At 40.3% G+C, this 18,544-nt stretch overlaps 1 protein-coding gene across 1 annotated transcript in view; it reads right to left on the bottom strand.

The window, feature by feature from the left end:
* Window positions 1-64: 64 nt before the first annotated feature.
* The window catches only part of LARS1 (leucyl-tRNA synthetase 1), a 32,922-nt gene continuing 14,442 nt past the window's right edge, over window positions 65-18,544 (bottom strand). Inside the window, exons 15-32 of the mRNA XM_074604571.1 lie at window positions 18,315-18,392; window positions 17,291-17,376; window positions 17,133-17,198; window positions 16,947-17,029; window positions 16,035-16,173; window positions 14,585-14,797; window positions 13,118-13,175; window positions 12,150-12,213; window positions 11,357-11,540; window positions 11,033-11,123; window positions 10,053-10,193; window positions 9,343-9,483; window positions 9,137-9,247; window positions 7,876-7,986; window positions 5,768-5,872; window positions 3,956-4,051; window positions 2,822-2,954; window positions 65-456 (exon numbers count right to left, since the gene is read on the bottom strand). Of these exons, the coding sequence (XP_074460672.1) occupies window positions 251-456; window positions 2,822-2,954; window positions 3,956-4,051; window positions 5,768-5,872; window positions 7,876-7,986; window positions 9,137-9,247; window positions 9,343-9,483; window positions 10,053-10,193; window positions 11,033-11,123; window positions 11,357-11,540; window positions 12,150-12,213; window positions 13,118-13,175; window positions 14,585-14,797; window positions 16,035-16,173; window positions 16,947-17,029; window positions 17,133-17,198; window positions 17,291-17,376; window positions 18,315-18,392 (2,106 nt within the window). The 3' untranslated portion in view covers window positions 65-250. The remainder of the gene's footprint in view (window positions 457-2,821; window positions 2,955-3,955; window positions 4,052-5,767; window positions 5,873-7,875; window positions 7,987-9,136; window positions 9,248-9,342; window positions 9,484-10,052; window positions 10,194-11,032; window positions 11,124-11,356; window positions 11,541-12,149; window positions 12,214-13,117; window positions 13,176-14,584; window positions 14,798-16,034; window positions 16,174-16,946; window positions 17,030-17,132; window positions 17,199-17,290; window positions 17,377-18,314; window positions 18,393-18,544) is intronic.

Below are 18,544 nucleotides of genomic sequence, written 5' to 3'. Positions count from 1 at the left end.
AAAAGGAAGATCCACCACATTAGCATTCAGGATAACGGTTTCTTTTGAAGAAAAGCCAAAGGGCCAGAGGAAAATAATTTTATTATATCCACATTTAAAAGAGTAGGGGTGAACTTGCATGCAAAATTAGGTTGATTTGGGTGGGCTTTCTTTTTCTAGAACAAATTCTCATCTTTGTTCAGTACAGATGCTTTCAAAGTCATTCTATGAACTTTCTCACTGCCAGGGACCAAGCCAGGTATGTGCCAGTTTAATGAACCAGATAAACAATTGTGTCACCAATGTCCTTTGTCAGGCCATTCTCAGTAATGCGAACGTGCTTCTCGCCCAGGTCGATGTGGAAGATGGCTTGCTCCAGAATAGGCGTTTTCTCCGCTTCTTCTTTGCCAAGGACGGGAACACGGCGTGGCCCAAGCACAGGATCATCAAACCTCATCAGCTTCACTTTAGAGAGATCTGCAGTAGAGAGACTGGCTGGTCAGGCTATGGGACCTACACACAAGCTATAGCATCAACTGAACTAATCAAAACAACACTTAATACTTGGTACTTTAAAATATCTACTCCAAGGAAATACATTCTCTCGGGAATACCATTCATGTTAAGATTTACACCCACTATAAAGATGTCATTCAGTGGTTACACAGCAAGTTACCAGCAGAAATGGGGATAAACGACACAGAAATACCAACTCTCGATACCACACTAAGCACTAAATTTGCCTTATCTGGTTTTGGGACACCTGTGAGTAACCGAACAGTTATGGTATCATTTTCTGAGGAAATGAATTTCAGAGACTAGGAGAAAGGGGAAGGCGAGACTTGTTTTAAATAGAATTCCCTGTTAAAATGCACACCAGTATAGACTGCTAAGCAGCCCAAGAAAAGTCTTTAGGAAGCCTGGGATCTTTGAGCCAAGCCTTTCTCCAAGTACAACCTTCCAGTCCTTGCGCACCAACAGCACAGTGACACCTTCTGGAAAAGGCCAAGTGAGCAGGAGTCACTGCTTCATCTCACTTGTTTTCAATTACTTCAAAATATCCACCTCGCAGAAGGGTAGCAGATACACACACACATCTGCTATGCATACAGCGCATTTCCCTAAACTGTATTTTGCTACATTCTTCATCATACATCCCTCTCTGTGTGCTCCATCATCAGTGTGCAGTTGTCTTTGTTCTACAGATAAACATCGATATAAACACAAGCTGTTGAAAGATACAGAAAGAAACAGCTTTGCTGTCATAAGCTTTTCGATGAGGTCCAGTTTTCCTTTTATACCCAGCTCACAGTGCTTCAGATTTCTTTGATTCTTAATTCCTGCATTCAAAAACACAGCTGCCGCTTCTTTAAGAAAGATATTTTCTTTCATTACACTGGCCAGAAACTTAATGCTTGTTACAACAACGTCTAACATGAAATTTTATCATGCTATTCTGTGTTTTCCTAAAATATCTTTCCAAGCAGGTGGAGAAGTAAAGAATACTAAAATTATCAACAAGTAGGCTAGAAAATTTGCTTATTTCCAAGAAAAACTGAGGAAAAGCACCCACTCTGAAATACTACTACGTACAAAGACCACCTTTAGGCTGTCAAGTGCATATCACCTTTAGAATTTACATGGCAGACTAATAGCCCTGCATAAAGTTACTAGGCAAAAAACTGTTCAGAAAGCAAAGCAAGAGGAAGCAAAGTAATTATGGGCAGCAATCCCAGGATTGTTGCCAAACAAAAGGAACCTCCACAGAGTTGGACTTTTTCCTATGATGGAATTCAGGTTCCTAAGCCACAGCACACTGGTCACTGCAGCGCAATCAACATGCTCTAAGGAAATATGCTGTAGCAAAAGCAGGTCCCCTAGCTCTGCCTGGAGACCTTTATCGGAGCCATGGCTGCACCACCGAGGCACCAGCTTCTGTCGGTGATGCCGTCAGACGCAGGGGCAAGGTCTGGCTCCCCGGCTGCTCTCGCGCGGGTCCCTGCTGCTGGAGCCAGCTAACACCAGGGCACGCAACAGGCAGCGCTACCACAGCTGAAACGCCACGTCAGGTTCAGGGGTGATGAAATGCTTTTGTCTTAATGCTTTCAGGATGGAATCTGCTATTGCCATGGACTGGGAGCTCTCAAAGAAACTCTTCCAGTACTTATTGTCTCTCTCACCACTGCAGGGTTCAACATTTAACAGACGAAATAAAGCATTAGTGCATAAAGAATACAAGAGTAGAGAAGGAATAAATAGCTCAGAGGATTCAACAGGAATATTAAACTAGTTCCTACAGAGGTTGCAAGTTTGAGTTTGGCATAAACAATGGTAATCCCAGTTTTAAGTGTTTTTCCACTTTTCCGCAAGTGTTTTCCATAGTATTTCCACGATGAACCGGGACAGAAATTATTAGGAGCCAACGTAGCAACTGTTAAATTAATTCACCTTAGGCTAAATAGAAAAATAAATTTGATAATTTTTTTTTTCAGCCCTGGGGTCCAAAACAGAAGGGACAGAAGCTGCCTATAACCGGTTTGGGACTAACTCTTTTTCTTGGAAATTCAAAGCACAAGGGGAAATAAAATCCATATTAATCTCTGGCTGAAGCTATGTTTCGGTGTATCAGTGGCAGAACAAATGAGTAATGAGGAAAACCCATAAAAAAGCCTGCCTATTTGCAGGTTATCTCTTTCCTTGTTCACTTAAATGTAAAACTTCTCACTCCTTTCTAAGTATCCATGACAGCAGCACAAACTTCAGCAGCTTTGTTTCCACTTCTCTCCTGGAAACATTAATCTAATCAGCATGTGACAGCTGTAGGTCTGTGCCAGTATTTTACCTTTGATTCCTCTGTCCATCTTCATTAAGCGTCTGATCACTGTCTCTCTGTTGTCTCCTTGCCGGATTTCAATTTTTGTCGAGAAGTGGCCATTTGACGGTTGAGGGTTCACCAAAAATACAGACACACTGGGCTGTAAGAAAGTTAATACAAACATTAAAGGAGAACCTCTATTTGTGATCCAAGCCTCAGAGGAAACATGAAACTAAAACAAATAAACATCATCTATCAACAAATATTCTGGATGGATAAACGTCATTTGGAAACACTTACTGCCAGTGGCTGAATGCAAGCACTCCTCTTGCACAACTCTCCAACACATAAGCCACAGTATACACAAGTTTATAGGACATATTTAGTGAAATCAATCAAATTTTAACTTTTGAAAAGTATTAGAGCTAGAAATATTCATACATGATACCACTGTTGATGAGTTTCACTAATCTTACACATTACTCACTAATTCCTCCAAGAGCGCATGACAAAACTGTAAGAATACTTTTGAAAGGTTGTAGTTTTACGCAACTGAACGCCATTTATTAGCCCGACATAAACTAATGGAAAAACATAGAAAGTATTAAAAAACACTTTAGGATTCAGCAAACAAGTAATACAAAGTTTCACATGGAAATTTATAATACCTTAAAACAAGTATCATATGCAACACAGCAACTGCTATATAACAGTGGTGAAGTGAGATCCAGCCATACTTGTGCAAGACCTTCTCAATTCTCTATTTGCGGCCTGTGTTTTAACTAGAATACAGAGTAGTATTGTACTACGGAGTGGTAGTTGAGGCGTACGCTGAGAGAAACAAATACAGAATATGCCTGTGCTGAAGTCACGTGTTTTTAACAGTCTTCAGGTCAAATCATTAAACTGTGCTGGCTCGAAGAGCCTTAAAGCTAAGGTGCAATCACAGTCACATTTAGGGCTCTGTACAGAGGGGAAAAAAAATAAAAATATAATTGCTTCAGGAGATGTTTCTTGTTTTGAACGGCTGATGGATCAAAGGCAAAAAAATCCAATGTTCATGTCTGATTCAAGTTTTTAAATGACATATTTGCTTTTATTGTTGGTTTGTTTTTTTTAATTAAGTTTTCAGACCTCCAGTATCAGAATTTCTAATTTTACCTCAGTTCTGAATGTGGAAAATGGTTTTCCAGGACAGCAGTCTTCTTTTATTTTATCTTCTGCTTCAGACGCGAACTTCACTTCAATGTGATCCAGCTGTTAAAAAAAAAAAAAAGGGGAGGGGGACGGACAAAAAACCCAGGAGTTTAATTGCTTTGGAGGGAACACCAGGAGTTCCCAGGCTTATCAAACAATTGTTCACATAGTAAAGTGGAAAGTAAACATGCCTTGGCATAAGGCAACATTAGCACACCCAATATCACAACATATTGTTTGGGAAGGACCTCTGAAGGTCACCTTCTCCCTGCCCAAAGTCGGACTACTGCCCACACTGGACCAAGTCCGCCTCTGAGGATGGAGATGCCATGGCCTCCCCGGGCAGCCTGCTCCAATACTACCCGCCACCCTCGCAAACACCTCTCCTCATGTCCTGCCTCAGCCTCACAAGTCGCACCTCCAGCAGTAACTCCCAGTTACTGCCCCTTGTTTGACTCTCAGCCCACTGCCAAGAGAGACGTTGACTTTATCGTCTTTGCGACCCTAAGCAGCAGCAGATTTCTCCGAGACCTTCCCTTGGCGATCCTCACCAAGCCCACCTCCTTCACCCTCAGCTGGAGGCCATGCACTCGAGGCTCCCCCAGCCATCTCGATGCTCCTCTGGTCAACAGCCCCAACCCCTCGAAGCCTCGTTAAACCGGGGCTGTGGAGAGGGGGAGGATGAGAGGGGCGCACAGCACTGACACACTCTGAATCGGGCTCAGCAGAGCTGAGGGGAGATGGATGACCTCCCTTGACTTGCCAAATCATGTCCTATACGGGTGACTCCTAATGCAGGTCAGCACGCAGCATGGCTCATCTGCGGTGACAGCACACTCACGTTAGTTTATATTAATCTTGACAAGGCCACAGTAACCCCAAAGTCCTTTGAGGCAGAGCTGATGGCCGGCCAGCTCCAGCTTGTAGAGAAGTGTGGGGCAATTCTGCCCTGCTGCAGAACTTGACCATTCCTGTTAAGCTGCAGGAAATTTCATAGCCCAGATCTCAAGTTTCTCTAGATTCTCCCACATGAAAGATCCACTGTCATACTGTAGAGGTTACAAAATGAAGTTTTGCAATATATATGTATTTTCAGTTTATAGGGGTTTTGGTTTCGTTTGGTTGGGGGTGGTTGGGTCGGGTTTTTTTGTTTTGTGTTTGGGGGTTTTTTTGTTACATAAACCTGCCTGAGCTGTCCCCTCATTAACATATTGTCTATTGAACCAAATTCTGGTTAGCATAAGCAGCAGCATAACTGCTACTAGACTGGCACCCATTTTACTATATACCATAGTTTTTAAAAGCCCTGCCCAGACCTGCCCCTTGAAGAGGGCAGGGTAATCTGCTACGGTGAACATCGTCAGAGTCCAAGGACACAAGGCTAAGGACTCTGATCACATCTCCTCATTTCTTTAGCTGAAAAAATATAAGATACTGGTTGGCTCAGCGAAAAATGTCTCTTCAAAAGCGTCACTGGACTTCACTATCACAGAAACAACCAGTACTGCAGCAAAACCCACCTCTGTTTTGGGGGAACTTGTCTGTATACCACACACCTACCGGTGTCTCATGTCTGTATTTAACAGATTTATACACCTATATTCGACAAATTTAAACAGCAAGATCAAAATACAGAAAGCTGATAAAAAAAAAATCTATTACGTGAGCAACATACACCCAGCAGTTCATGTAAGCAGGCTTAGAGCCTTAGGAAAGGCTGGACCTCCAGCTATCCCAATAAGCACCAAGCAATGACTATGTCGAGTATACACAGACCTCCAAGGAATTTGTCAAATAGACAATATTCTCCATGAGCACTGCACGTTCATCAAATTCTAGTTCCAGATCAAGAACACGTGATCCATTCTTCTCCAGATTTTCCTGGCAAAGGAAAAAAAGAAAAAAAAAAGGGTTAAACCCCTCTAAACACTGCAACTAAAATGATGCTTCAAAATGGCAAACTATCTACATTAGTCATGAAAAGAATAAGCTTTTAAATATGACAGCTCTCTGCTGGCACAACATGCTAACGTAGCAGCAATAATTTTCTTGTAACAGGGTTTCTTCTACAGGGAATTAGTGACACTGATGGGAGGAGTAAGAGCAATTAGAACACATTTTTAATATAGAATTGAAAAGGTGTTTGACATTCACAGTTATTTATAATCCCTACTTAATGCGCAGGTTGAGAATTCACAAAAATAAGTCAGCACTTCAGTGGTATTTCACAGCAGGAAATTCAGTCTTATGACCTAGTTTAAAATAAAGGACGAGCAGAGAACAACTGGACATGTTCACAGCAGTTGTAAAACAAGTTCTCTGCAGGGAAATAACAACTACTTTATATGTCAACATAAAAGTAACTTAATTAGTCCAGAAAGCCAACAGCAACAGTCACAAGAGACAAAGTATTACAAGCAATATAAAAACCATGTGAATTTTTTTTTTTTTTTTTTTTACTAAAACAGAACTTCCACTTTGGAATTTAATCTGTCCCTTTCTCGCTTTCATATGCTGAGCCAGCTGTCTGCTTTGAAGCCCTGCTTTGTCAGACTCAGCACAGTTGTGGTTTCCTGCTTTCCTTGTCAGTTTAATGGGAAGGATTCCCTGCATTAACTCTGAATTGCTTCCCTTTGGAAATCACAAAAGTTTCTTCTACATTTAAGCTCTCCTTTGACGAACAGGAGGCACAAGCAGAAATGCTCCTTGTACAGTGGAATTGCCGAATAATTGGTTTCGGAGAAAAACATACTGATCTAGGAAGCCTGAACTCCGATGTTTCTATGTCTTTATGTGAAATTGCCAACTGCTCTTCAAAAGCGAAAGGATGGATGACTGGGTACGCCTCAGCACGCTGACCCACCCCCTGCGTGGACCAGAAGCACTAACTGTTGCCAGACCGAGGACATCAAACACTAGGGCTGTTTCAGCCCTAACACACTTGCAGGACTGAAAGCTCGTCTGACCTTTTCCGACTCCGTCAGCTGATCTAACACATCACTACGGCTCTTTACACACCTCCCTCATGCAGGAAGCGCCATAGCTGCTTTCTGCTCCCTGTTCCTCTGAAGGCTTCTGAGCTACCATGAAAAGGAACAATTAGAATAACCCTAGAGAGGCGGCAAAAGAGCACCTCCATTTATAAACATGAGTAGAAGTCAAAATACTTTTAAACCCTACTCCACCCCCATCTTTTTTTTATTTAAGATTTTGCTTATTCTTTGCTTCTTGAACATTCCTAGTTGATGTATTGAATTTTTATCTGCAACCACAAGCAAAAAAAGTTTCTTAGAAAAAAATGCAAGCCAAGATTTTCACAGGCTTGCATGACTAGGAAAATAACAATGAAATATCAGAATATTAGTGACAAGAACATAAGAACGATGCAGAAAATTCTTAATTTCATTTAGGGCTAAGAAGAGTCCCTTTTTTCTTCCCTTAAATGTAGCATAATCAACTATCTCTAGCCTTGTTCTTAATTTTCTAAGCATTTTTATGTCTCCAAAGCAACACCTTATTCTCATGAAAAACTAGAAAAGTCAAATGCTATGCATAGAGAAATCCACTTGTATTTGAAGCACAGATTGTACAACCTGTGAAATACACAAACGACCAAGCCTCAATGAGACCATGAGTTCACTGGGCTAATTCACATAGAGACATTTTTATTGTATCTTTCTTCCAGAGGTGTCGAAGTTTATAAATAAAAACATGAAGATCAAGGAGCAAGATACAGACTCAAGTCAAAAGTTAGTAGGAGATCCAGGAACGAAATAAAGGAAACAATACCTGTGGCACAAAGTTACAGATTGTCATTGCCTTCGTCTGACATGTTTCAGTCTCAACAGCTTTTTTTGTACAAGAACTGTCCCTCTGACACTTACCTTAACCATGGCAACAAAAGGCATAACCTTCTTCATATACTTCTTCAGCTCCGGCAGGGCGTTAAGCTCACTGGCAATTACTTTATTGTCTGGCAGGTGACCTCCACTGACCTAAACATTGGTGAACATCCATTAAAAAGTATAGGCATCAGTAAAAAACCTTGCCCTTTAATATCATATACCCTTCATGCTTTTCCATAAATACCAGCAAGGTTTGTCATCATCATTGATTCCACATATAGGAATGTGGAATATTCCATTTTCCCATCCCTGTGAAACATTTTAAAAGTCATATTTTAAGTCTTTGACAAAAAAAAAAACAACAGATAACTACTGCCATTCAGGCAACTCAGTATTATTCTGCTTTTTCTTTATTTTTTCCAGTGACTGTATACTAATATACTTAAATTTTCTACCAGAATGCATTTAAAAATCTACTTTTAAGCCTTATCACAAGCACATTTTTAAGCACTAGTTTCCTGAACTTCTGGTGTTTTACACCCAAAATTCAGATATTTGCAACAATCCTATTTAGTGCATCACACCAAACAGCAGATTTTAACACCGATGCAGAAAAAAGCCAATAGAATGCCCAAAGTTTAACACCCCAAAACCAAATTTCACATGAGGAAGGTTGGTTTATCTCAATGCCATAAGTCATGACTCTCTAATCTGTCAGCTACAACATTGGTTTGTTCAAGCCAAGAAGGATGGTGCCTCAGGAGGCCAAAAGCCACTCTCCTCAGTTGCCCCATGTCCAAAACACAGATTCTTCTGCTTTCAGAAAAGCTTATTTCTTCTACTTATGACTGACATATTCCATTCAACATATTTCTTGTAACATCACTGAATAGTTTACACCTATTCGAGGACCAAAATAATGTTTCTGAGCCCACTTGCATAGTAAGGCAGAATTAATCTGTCAGTCAACAATGTTTCCTCAGAAATATACTTGCAAAGTGTATTTTAAAAGCTATCCACTTAAAAATGAAAAAAATAACAGGACATGGGTCGCTTTTTACTCAGATTGTCAATAAACAATGAAATCATACTGTCAAATCAATGACATTCCTTGGGACGTTTTCATTAAGCACCAAAATTTACTGGACAGTTATAAAAGGATAAAGAAAAGTAAAACTATATTGCTTTATATTTAAATAATTTGGTAACAAATTACTGCTTATAAGCTTTCTACAGACAGAAAAGAAGAGCCCACAAGAAAGCAGTTAAGCAGCCCAAAGAAACAGGACAGGATGACCACCTGGTAGTGCTTGCGCAGAAGCGATAAGGTGGTGTGCTGCCACGGCGGGTAGTTCTTTGCCACGTAGATGGTACAGTGAGAAGGCTTCTGGGCAGGTTCTTTACTAGTTTTCTAAGGAAGCGAAAAACAAGAGTTAGGAAGGAGTCCTAAAGCAATAGGGAATTATCAAGTACACACACTTAGAAAGATGACCCAGTACACTCCACCTTTCCTTTCACGGGTGCCATGTAGTTCTTGAGGCGGAGGCGGAGGTCATGAGCTGCTTCCATCAGGTACTGAGAGGAGCGAATTAACACCTCATCCACAGGACCCGCTGTCGGCCAAGAGGCACTCATGATGGAACCGGGCTTGGAAGAAAGGGAGAAGTGACATGCACTGAGAGGAAAACACATCACTATGTGGTGGTTTTTCTAGCCATTGTAGCTTGACTGGAAACTGGAGTTAAGACAGTCTGAACCCCAATGAGCACCCACTTACAGCCAGGTTGTAAAGGAATAACTATACAGCCAACAAGTATTTATTTGCAATGTGTTAAGGACTATACATACAATTACACCTGTCATATAGCTACATAACTTCATCTACAAGCACAAGGCAATAAAAAAAAAAAACCCCAACAACTAAGTTTCATGCATAAGTGTAGAAATATTGCATTATTTGGGTTAATTTTAGATGACCTCTTTGTGAGTCCACAACCAAAGTGACTTGTATTAAAGTTTCATGTATCATCACATTAAGAGGCTCGCTCCGTATGTTTACTGTCCTACGGACAATCAGCTATTATGGCTCTTCATATTGTAAGACATACATTTCTTCTACTTGCATATGAAAGACATCCATAAGCCTGATATGAGCCTTACTAAAAATCGGTAAAAGCTTAGATCCAAATCAAATGACAAGACTGAGACTTTAGTACCTTTCCCAGCAGCGACCAGATGTGCTCACATAAGTGGGGACAGATAGGAGCCAACAGCAGAGTCTGAACTTCAATAAACTGAAACACCAACTCTCTGTGCATTCCTTCTATCGCCAGCTCACGGTATTTGTCCTTTGCTGCCTGAAAGACAGCCAATGCTACCACCATTAACACACTCCAACTGCCAGGGAGAAACAATTAGAAGAACACACACACAATTCCTTGCTCTAATATGGCTTTAGAATGTAAGCAGCTTAGAAGTCAATAATGGATTATTACAAGAACTGTACTTTTCTGAAGCACCTGAGTGTGAATCTGGCTGTTGGCCATTTGATTTTTGCAATAATATGGTACTTTTAAAAAAGTATTTATTGTCACAGACATAAAAGACAAAAATATCCACAACTGCGTATCAGGTACTATCATCGCAAATAGCTTGCATAAAGATACTAGTAAGTACTAAGAAAAAGACAATGAATATGATCTATCATTACACACATAATTCAGCCTACTCAATCATATTCCTGAATATCATAAAGGAGCCACATGAAGGAGTCTCTGTAATTCATTAAGTGAAGTGGCACAGTTCAGCAGACACTCTGGAGACACGGTTTATGGAACATAAGAAAAAGCACTCTGCTTCCAAACAATTTTGTTGATGTATTATCTGAATTTCCTATGAATAGTTCCTTATTACAAAGGGGCTAAAGAAAGGAAACACTCTGTTTAACAGTGTCTTTTTTAAGCAGCTTTTTGCTCATATTAGACATCAGGACTATTTGCAGCATCACAGCTGTCTTCCTCTAGACATTGGTAAAAATGACCCAAGCAGACCTGTATAATTTCAGATTTATTCCATTAAAGTACTCTTCTTTCTTGGCACAATTCTGAATCCAATTCAGCTGTACAATCAAGGATCAGAGACATCAGGATCAAAAGAAATCCACGCAGTAACAAATACCTAAGAAGATTCCTCCTACCTGAAATTCAAAGAAGCCAGTTTTCAGAGCTTCCTTAAACATCATCTTCTCATAATTTTGGTCTGTCTTCATTATGCCTGCATTCATCTCACTAGGGAGGGAAGGGAAGTGGGAACATCAATATTGGAGTCTGCCCCGCACAATGACAGCACTGTGTAAAACACCATCATCAATGTCATCAGTGCGGCACAATCACATAACCTGTTCTGTAAAGTGTTTGTTTTATGGAATTAATTAATTCGCAGAAAAAAAATAACTACAGAGATGCTCCTTGCAAGAAAAAAAAAAAAATGGACCATCTGTCTATTAGCCTTTGTACAGTACCTGGCAAAGACTCTGTCGTTGAAGGTGTTGGCAGGACCGCTTCTTAGACTGTCTCTGTTTGCAATCATCTCCTTTACCCACTCCACCCATGTGTAGAGACGAAGAATACCAGCATCTGCCATGGCTTCCACAAAGTTGGCATCTTCAACAGTGTCTCCAGCATCAGCCAAGGCTAAACGCATGCCTGCAAGAAACTGGACCAGCTAACATGGCCAGCATGCAATGTGCTGGTAGACAGAGATGCAGGAGGCATGGGACTCAAAGTGAATTTCAACTAGCTTTTCATTAGGAGTTACTAAAATGCAAAGTGAATTTACAAACTGCCTGGCCAGCTAGAGAGAGATGTCCCAAAGGATGCCCTTTACCCAGGAGAGGTGCACTACCCTCCTTGGGAAGCAAAGCAGACTAACACCAAGAACCAGGAGACCAGTACAATCACTGTCCAAAACACAAGAGTGTGCAAGAAGGAACCAGGGCATGCACGTACACACACAGTGGGCAGCCACAGTGCATGCCTTATGTTCTGATCTCTTCAGCAAACACAGAAGAATGAAACACGGACCCTCTAGGAGCTCTCAACACCAGGAGCAGTTCCTGGCTGAAACAGATGTTGTGCTAACATACATCCCAATTTTCTAAACAGAGTTCAGCTTTTCAAACAAGAGCAGGTGGTAAATACTAGATTTAGTGCAATTCATTACTCCAATAAAACCACTGCTCCTTTGAGAGCAAAGCACTAATTTTAGTCATTTTGGCATAACTGAAAACGTCATGCAGGCCATAACACACTTACCATCTGCAGAAAACTTGTCAACAGCTTGAGTTAGGGTAAGAAAGTTGCCTGTGGATTTAGACATCTGAAAGAAAGAGAGGAGTGTCTGTTTTCTCTCACATCCGTTTTGTCGTTGGATAAGCAAGACAGACGCAACAAGGGTTTGGGGCGAACCATTGTGAAAGTATTTTCTTATGAATTGTAGCAAAAGCAATTTGGTAAATCTGAACTGAATCACAGTAAAAGCAAACTAAACTTTGCAAGCCCTCAGCTAGCTCCTGAATATCGAGCTTGTCTTGAGACTTGCATGAGTTGTTATGACTAAGGTCACCACAGCTGCAGGGAAACGGTCACTGCCTTCTGCATCGTGTGGGTTCCGCACTAGACTTTGTCAGGCTTCGAAAAATGGGACAGCTGATACCAAAATTTAATTCCAGAAGTTACCTGAATTAAACTTAAGTACTACAAAATTGGAGTTTTCAGCTCATCCTGCATTGATTTTTCAAGGAGGACTCCGGTGGAGGTTTTTTTGCTTCATATTGAACAGTCTCCAAGGCCTAATTCCCAGGTTCAGGCACTTTTAAATCCAATTACATTCAATTTCAGAACTTGCATATATTAGCAAGTTGTTGGCACTAACCTTTTCTCTCTCACTGCACCTACTCCAATGCTTAACAAAGCTAAAATTTAGTAAAAAAAAATAATCATTCTACATTCTATATTACCCTAAAACCTCACAGAAATGCACTGAAATCTTTACTAAACTGGTGAAGCTATACAAGAGCTAACTTAAGAAAAGCGTAAGACAGAATTGGAGGAAAGGCAGGTCTTTACCTCTGATGAATGAAAAACTGGAGGGCACCAATGAAGAAACTAGAATTTTCACTATTTCCTCCTCTTAAATTCCAAGAAGGATTTTTCCAGTCTGGCTGGCAAGCGCCTGTTTTGACAACCACAAAAGCCATCTCATACACAAAACCTCACTGTACCTTTTCAGAATTAAGGAGGAGATGTCCATTCGCTCTCACAGCTACTGGCCATTTTTCTCTGTTTCAAGACAAGATACAAAGTATTTGACAAAGGAAGTACATTTTTCTCTTTTAAAAGAAAGAACAAACATTTTATGTTCCAGTTTGGGATGAACACCTTAAGTGGAATCTTCAAAAAAACACCTAGAGGGTGTCTTAAAAAAAAAATTAAGGAGCGTCTGAAGATGGAAAGAACTACAATATAAGGTCTAGGAATTATCACGGATGAAATGCAAAGCAGGGAGCGTTGCACCTACAATTATATTTCATTTACCCCACCTTCTATTCAGCTACATTTAAATTAAAGACCAGTGACTGGCACTGCCCAACAGCACTTGATAGAGCAAAGTCCCACCTATCTCTTCCAATGCAGGAAGCAGATATGAAATTCCCCACCACCATCTTTACTATATGTGTATAAATCCGTATATAGGAAAAGCCATTTTCTCAACTCTGACATAAAAGTTCAAGGGAATGCAAACACAGTATTGTAATGCACAGAACCATATCTGTCTAAAAGCACCACTGACCAGCAAAGATTCTCAACCTGTGCTGTGCAGTCCATGGGAATACGGACACACTACTTTAGTGACCCTTGAGAAGTAAAAGAAAACTCCATGATAATAAAGTTACTTCAAATCCCATGCAGGAATACAATTCAATACTGGAAAATACATAGGAGGAGATACTTACCAAAGACATTTGACTTTTATAAAACAGGCCAATGAAAGCTAAAGTTAAAATTTGTTCTCTACCTTTACACATTTGCTTTTTTACGTGGCTATCTAACTGAGCATTTCCTGCCTCCATAGACAGCTAACAGAAAGGAAAATTAGCATCAATCGTCCCAATACCAACTTCGGCTGCCTTTGGATTTAGCTCTAGGTGGTGCTACTCAGTAGTCTCTCCACTCCCAAAGGAGGGAAAAACCCTAAAGATACACCAGTGCGGATTCAGGATTCAATACATTTTTACACATATCCTCTAAAGAAGCACTAAGCCAAGGCACTGTTTAGTTAGGACATATAAATCCTTAGGTGTGCTCTGGAGCTGATGGAAACTGCCATGTCAATTACGCTACATGCTAAAATTCCAGTATTGAGAACAGACAGGGATTTCAGCAAGTCAACTAAAGTCATATCATGCAGTTAGATTTCAGTTTTGCTTTAAACAATGTTTTAGAATTTGTATGTAAGAATCTTGCATCTTAAAATCTTTAATGGATTCTAGAAAAAACAGGGGAAATAATGGTAAAAAGCCTTCAATTTCAATAAATTCTATTATAGACAACTGTAACAAAGCTGCAATATGAAAGAATACATTTTCAACTTAATTCTGAATGTTGTACAGTCCAAAAAAGTCATTAGCAAATGTACCAGAACTATAAACTCTCCAGCTTTATCTCCTTTGCATTATCTCCAAACTTACCTTTGATCTGACCACATAGCCACATGATTATAGAGGTAGTATGACAGATGATTTGGAACAAGATCTTTGCCAGAAACTCTGAGATCCACAGGATACCAAAATTCAAACTCCTCCTTTAGCTTGTCCAACTTTTCTTTTGGAATCTCTGTTTTAGGAAATGGAGCTGACTTGAAGAAGATGTAATCCCAAACTTCCTTGCTCATTTGATGTGCCCTGCACAGAATAAGTCCCATATTGAGATGGCAGTAAAAGCTCCTCTTACACTCCACAGCATTTTGAGTAAGACAGCTTAAAACCATTGATTCACTCTCACAACATACTCCATTTGATAAGCAGAGCAAACACGGACAAAGAGTGCACAGGTCTTTGTCTAAAATCAGATGAGCGCGTCCAATATAAGAAACAAAATATCCTTTTACTTTACCCCACAGAGTAAGTCTCGGTAAAAAGTGTTTGCTAACACTGTAAGAAAGATGTTATCTACCTGCATAAGAGTATGCTCTAATTCCATATAGTTAAATAGATCAAATCTATAATTCAGTTCTCAGGATGCTCACTTCAAAGTTTGTAACCAGACGTGACTGGTATGTCGGCAGCCTCTCTATAATTACAGGGGTTTGAACCAAAATTAAAACCTTGACAAGACTTTTGCAACTATTTCCGTTTGTAAGAACCTTCACTTTGGAAATGGTTTTGAGATTAGTTACAGCATTGAATAAGGCAAGTTCCAGTTCCAATGTGTAAACCACTCGGGGAAAACAGTTCAAACACGCAGAATTAGAGCATAAGATTCAAGGCACGACTGGTAGTGGGCTTTTTCAATTCCAGATGAGTTGTACCCCCTCACCTCTCTGATCTCTGTCACTGGAAGTTCACCACCACTCCAACCAGGAGGCCACAGAGCAATCTTAGAAGGTATTCTGGTACAAATGCCCTCTCCCTCCTACTTTGAAGGTTTACAAATACGAGTTGTGGATAAAAGATGGTTCTAAGCTTCTAAGAGGGTTACCAACTTTTAATACAGTGACCAAAACTAAGCGGTAATCCTGCCCACTTTGTACACGGAAGCACACGATATTTTATAGTTGCAAAGCAGTCTCAATAAGCAGAGACACTTCGGCAGCCACTGAAACCAATCACTCAAAAACACCTGGCAAGGACCACTTTAAGGCAAGTCAAACAAGTATTAAAAAAGGTGATTTACTCTGCATACAGTTCCGCTTTGAGGGATATTCCTCCTCTCCCTCTGGCCTCCATACTCCTTTCTCTTTCCTTATTTCCCTTCTGCAGATTCGCTGTAACTTAGCTAACAGCAGGTTAAGTTTTAACAATGATGCTTTTATACACAAAAGCAAAGAATCAGCCTGCTTGGCAAGTCTTTGTCAAGAACAATTCAGGAGATAAGCACACCTAATTAAACAAGAACACTTAATGATTCACTCTCCCTCACCTGATGCCCAGAGGAGATTCTCCTTGGCCCCGCAGGTTACCTCCCTGTAAGAGATGAGCCACTGTGTAATAGGCCATGTAGATGGTTGAGTCGGAGAGAGACTCTATCAGCCACTGCTCGTCCCAGGGTAACCGCGTACCTGGGAGAGATGGGAGCCAGGACTCAGGCACGGTCAGCATCGTCCCTACACACGAGCGCCACACTCAAGCATACAAAAGCAGCTTATGACTTTCAGTGGAACATATACACACACACACGTATGCAAGTACTCATGTTTATGCTTTTAAAATTCCTTTTTTTAAAACCACACTCAAGCATACAAAAACAGCTTATGACTTTCAGTGGAACGTACACACACATGCAAGTACTCACGTTTATGCTTTTAAAATTCCTTTTTTTCAAGGCTCAACTTACGCACTTGAAGATTTTATTAAAGAGAAAGCACTTGCTATTTGTGTAGTCAGCTTCTTAACCCAACTGTCAAACAATCTGCAGCTCATGATGGCTTGCTGTGTATTATAACGCATTTATAACAGTTGTCCTATGTCACAGGCTACACGAGATGAAGGCTAGTCAGAATGTAAGGAGAACACCCAAGAAATGGTATTAGCTCTGTCTTCTGAGGTCCCTTCCAAATCAACGGCCCAGACAAAAAGCTACCTACAGAGATGCTGCATAGAATCACAGCAGTAACGCAAAAATAAAGTTACCCCTGGCCACATACGTTTTCAAGAAAGTGTGCCTTCTCCAGGATGCTGGATCAAGACATAGCGTTGGATAAATCCGTTCTACACTTAAATAAATAAATATTTTTTGGATTCTAGATAGCACTTAAGCCTTCAAATGAAATGATGAGTACCATCTTCATGGTACTCATGAAACATTGAGTGAGAAAAGGAGTGTTTTGCCTACCTAAGCCATACGTCCTGGAGCACGCATGCTCTTGTAGCCAACCTAAAGTAGCTTCAAAATTTCTCCTAGTCTCTTCACAAAACCTGTAAGAAATAAGCTATTACTAATTACTCCTCTCAGCCCTCTTAGACCACCACTAGCAGCAGCAAGCCACCGCTCCCCTTCACGTCCGTGTTTATAACTTACGTCTCTAGATGTTTCAAGCACTCTGATGCCTGTTTCTTCCAGGTCACTTCCCCATAGTCTAAATACCTACAGTCAGGAAAAGTTTATTGTAATAAAGCAATCCACAAGTAAGATATAATTTGGCAGTAACTTTATAACCACAGCTTTACTTCACTTACCACTGGTCACAAAGGGCCACGACACATTCATCAGCAGACCTCGACATAACTTGTTTCTCAGGTTCCATATAAATCATGGCTTCATCCTAAGAGTTGAAAGGGCAATAAAAGCTAAGATTTAAGTACTTAGCAGAGTCTCGAAAATCCTCACATCTTACTAAAATACATCCTCTCCCTTCTAATCTGTTTTACAGCATTTATTGCATGGCTTTCACCACTGCGCAGCTCTGCCTCAGTATTCACTTTAGTAAAATGAGGACAACACTTGACTATGTACTTCTCTGAGCTACCAGTTCATATAGTTTTGTATAGAATGTCTCCATGCATGACAAAAGGGAGGACAGAAGCACAAAATATTACTCATTGACTATGCCCCTACTGATTAAAACAGCTACCAAAAAAAACGCGGTGGGGAGGGGGGGATGACATGACAGTGGGGGTAAAGAAGAATGTAATGGTGAACTTTAATGCTACCTTCACAAACCACATGCTCTGATGTGGGATCAAACAGGATGAAGCATTATATTATAATCTGAACATAACTATGCTGCAACCACAAGGGCATACTGACTAAATAACTGAAGCCTCTCTCACTTCGAAAATCTTATTATAGAGATGACACGATCATTGTTCATTTACTACTCTTCCTTCTCTGCAGGAGGAACCCTAGAAGTGAGGTGTCTGCATGTTATTGGCAGGCTTGGAAGAGACTGACAACAGGGATCTTACACTTCCAGTATCTTCCCAACTTTATCAAAGATTAAATCAAACCACCAAAAAATTTCCTAGACAAGGTGACAGGATGAAACGGGGAATAAGAGGTCTCAATTAAGCCATTCATCTCCCTTAGTCCAAGAACACAAGGTCCTTCTTTTATCAGTATTTCATACTCTGTAGCTATCCAAAGCACCACTAAGAGGACTGCAGAACCGAAACAGAGAGCTTTCTTCAGCAACTCGGCTACTGTGAAAAAAGATAAAATGGATAATAATGTAAAAGCAGCTGTGTGCATACTATCACATACGTTATCCACCATCATCTTCTGAATAAGCTTCTTTACATCTTGAACTTTTTGTCCTTTGAATCCATCCACCAACATTACCTGCAACAGATGGGTCATAGAGTCGATTTTTTTTTTTAATTAAGAAATAGGTGCAATAGCTCTTTAGATTAAAAGAAAGAAGTAGTAGTTACTGTAGTCTTTGACATACAAAGAATAGGAATACAGGGGTTGGTGGTTTGCTTTTTTTCATT

This window comes from Larus michahellis, chromosome 11, assembly GCF_964199755.1.
Source record: "Larus michahellis chromosome 11, bLarMic1.1, whole genome shotgun sequence".
Lineage (NCBI taxonomy): Eukaryota > Metazoa > Chordata > Aves > Charadriiformes > Laridae > Larus > Larus michahellis.
Note: the sequence above shows the minus strand (reverse complement) of the source record. Positions and strands in the feature narration are given on the sequence as shown.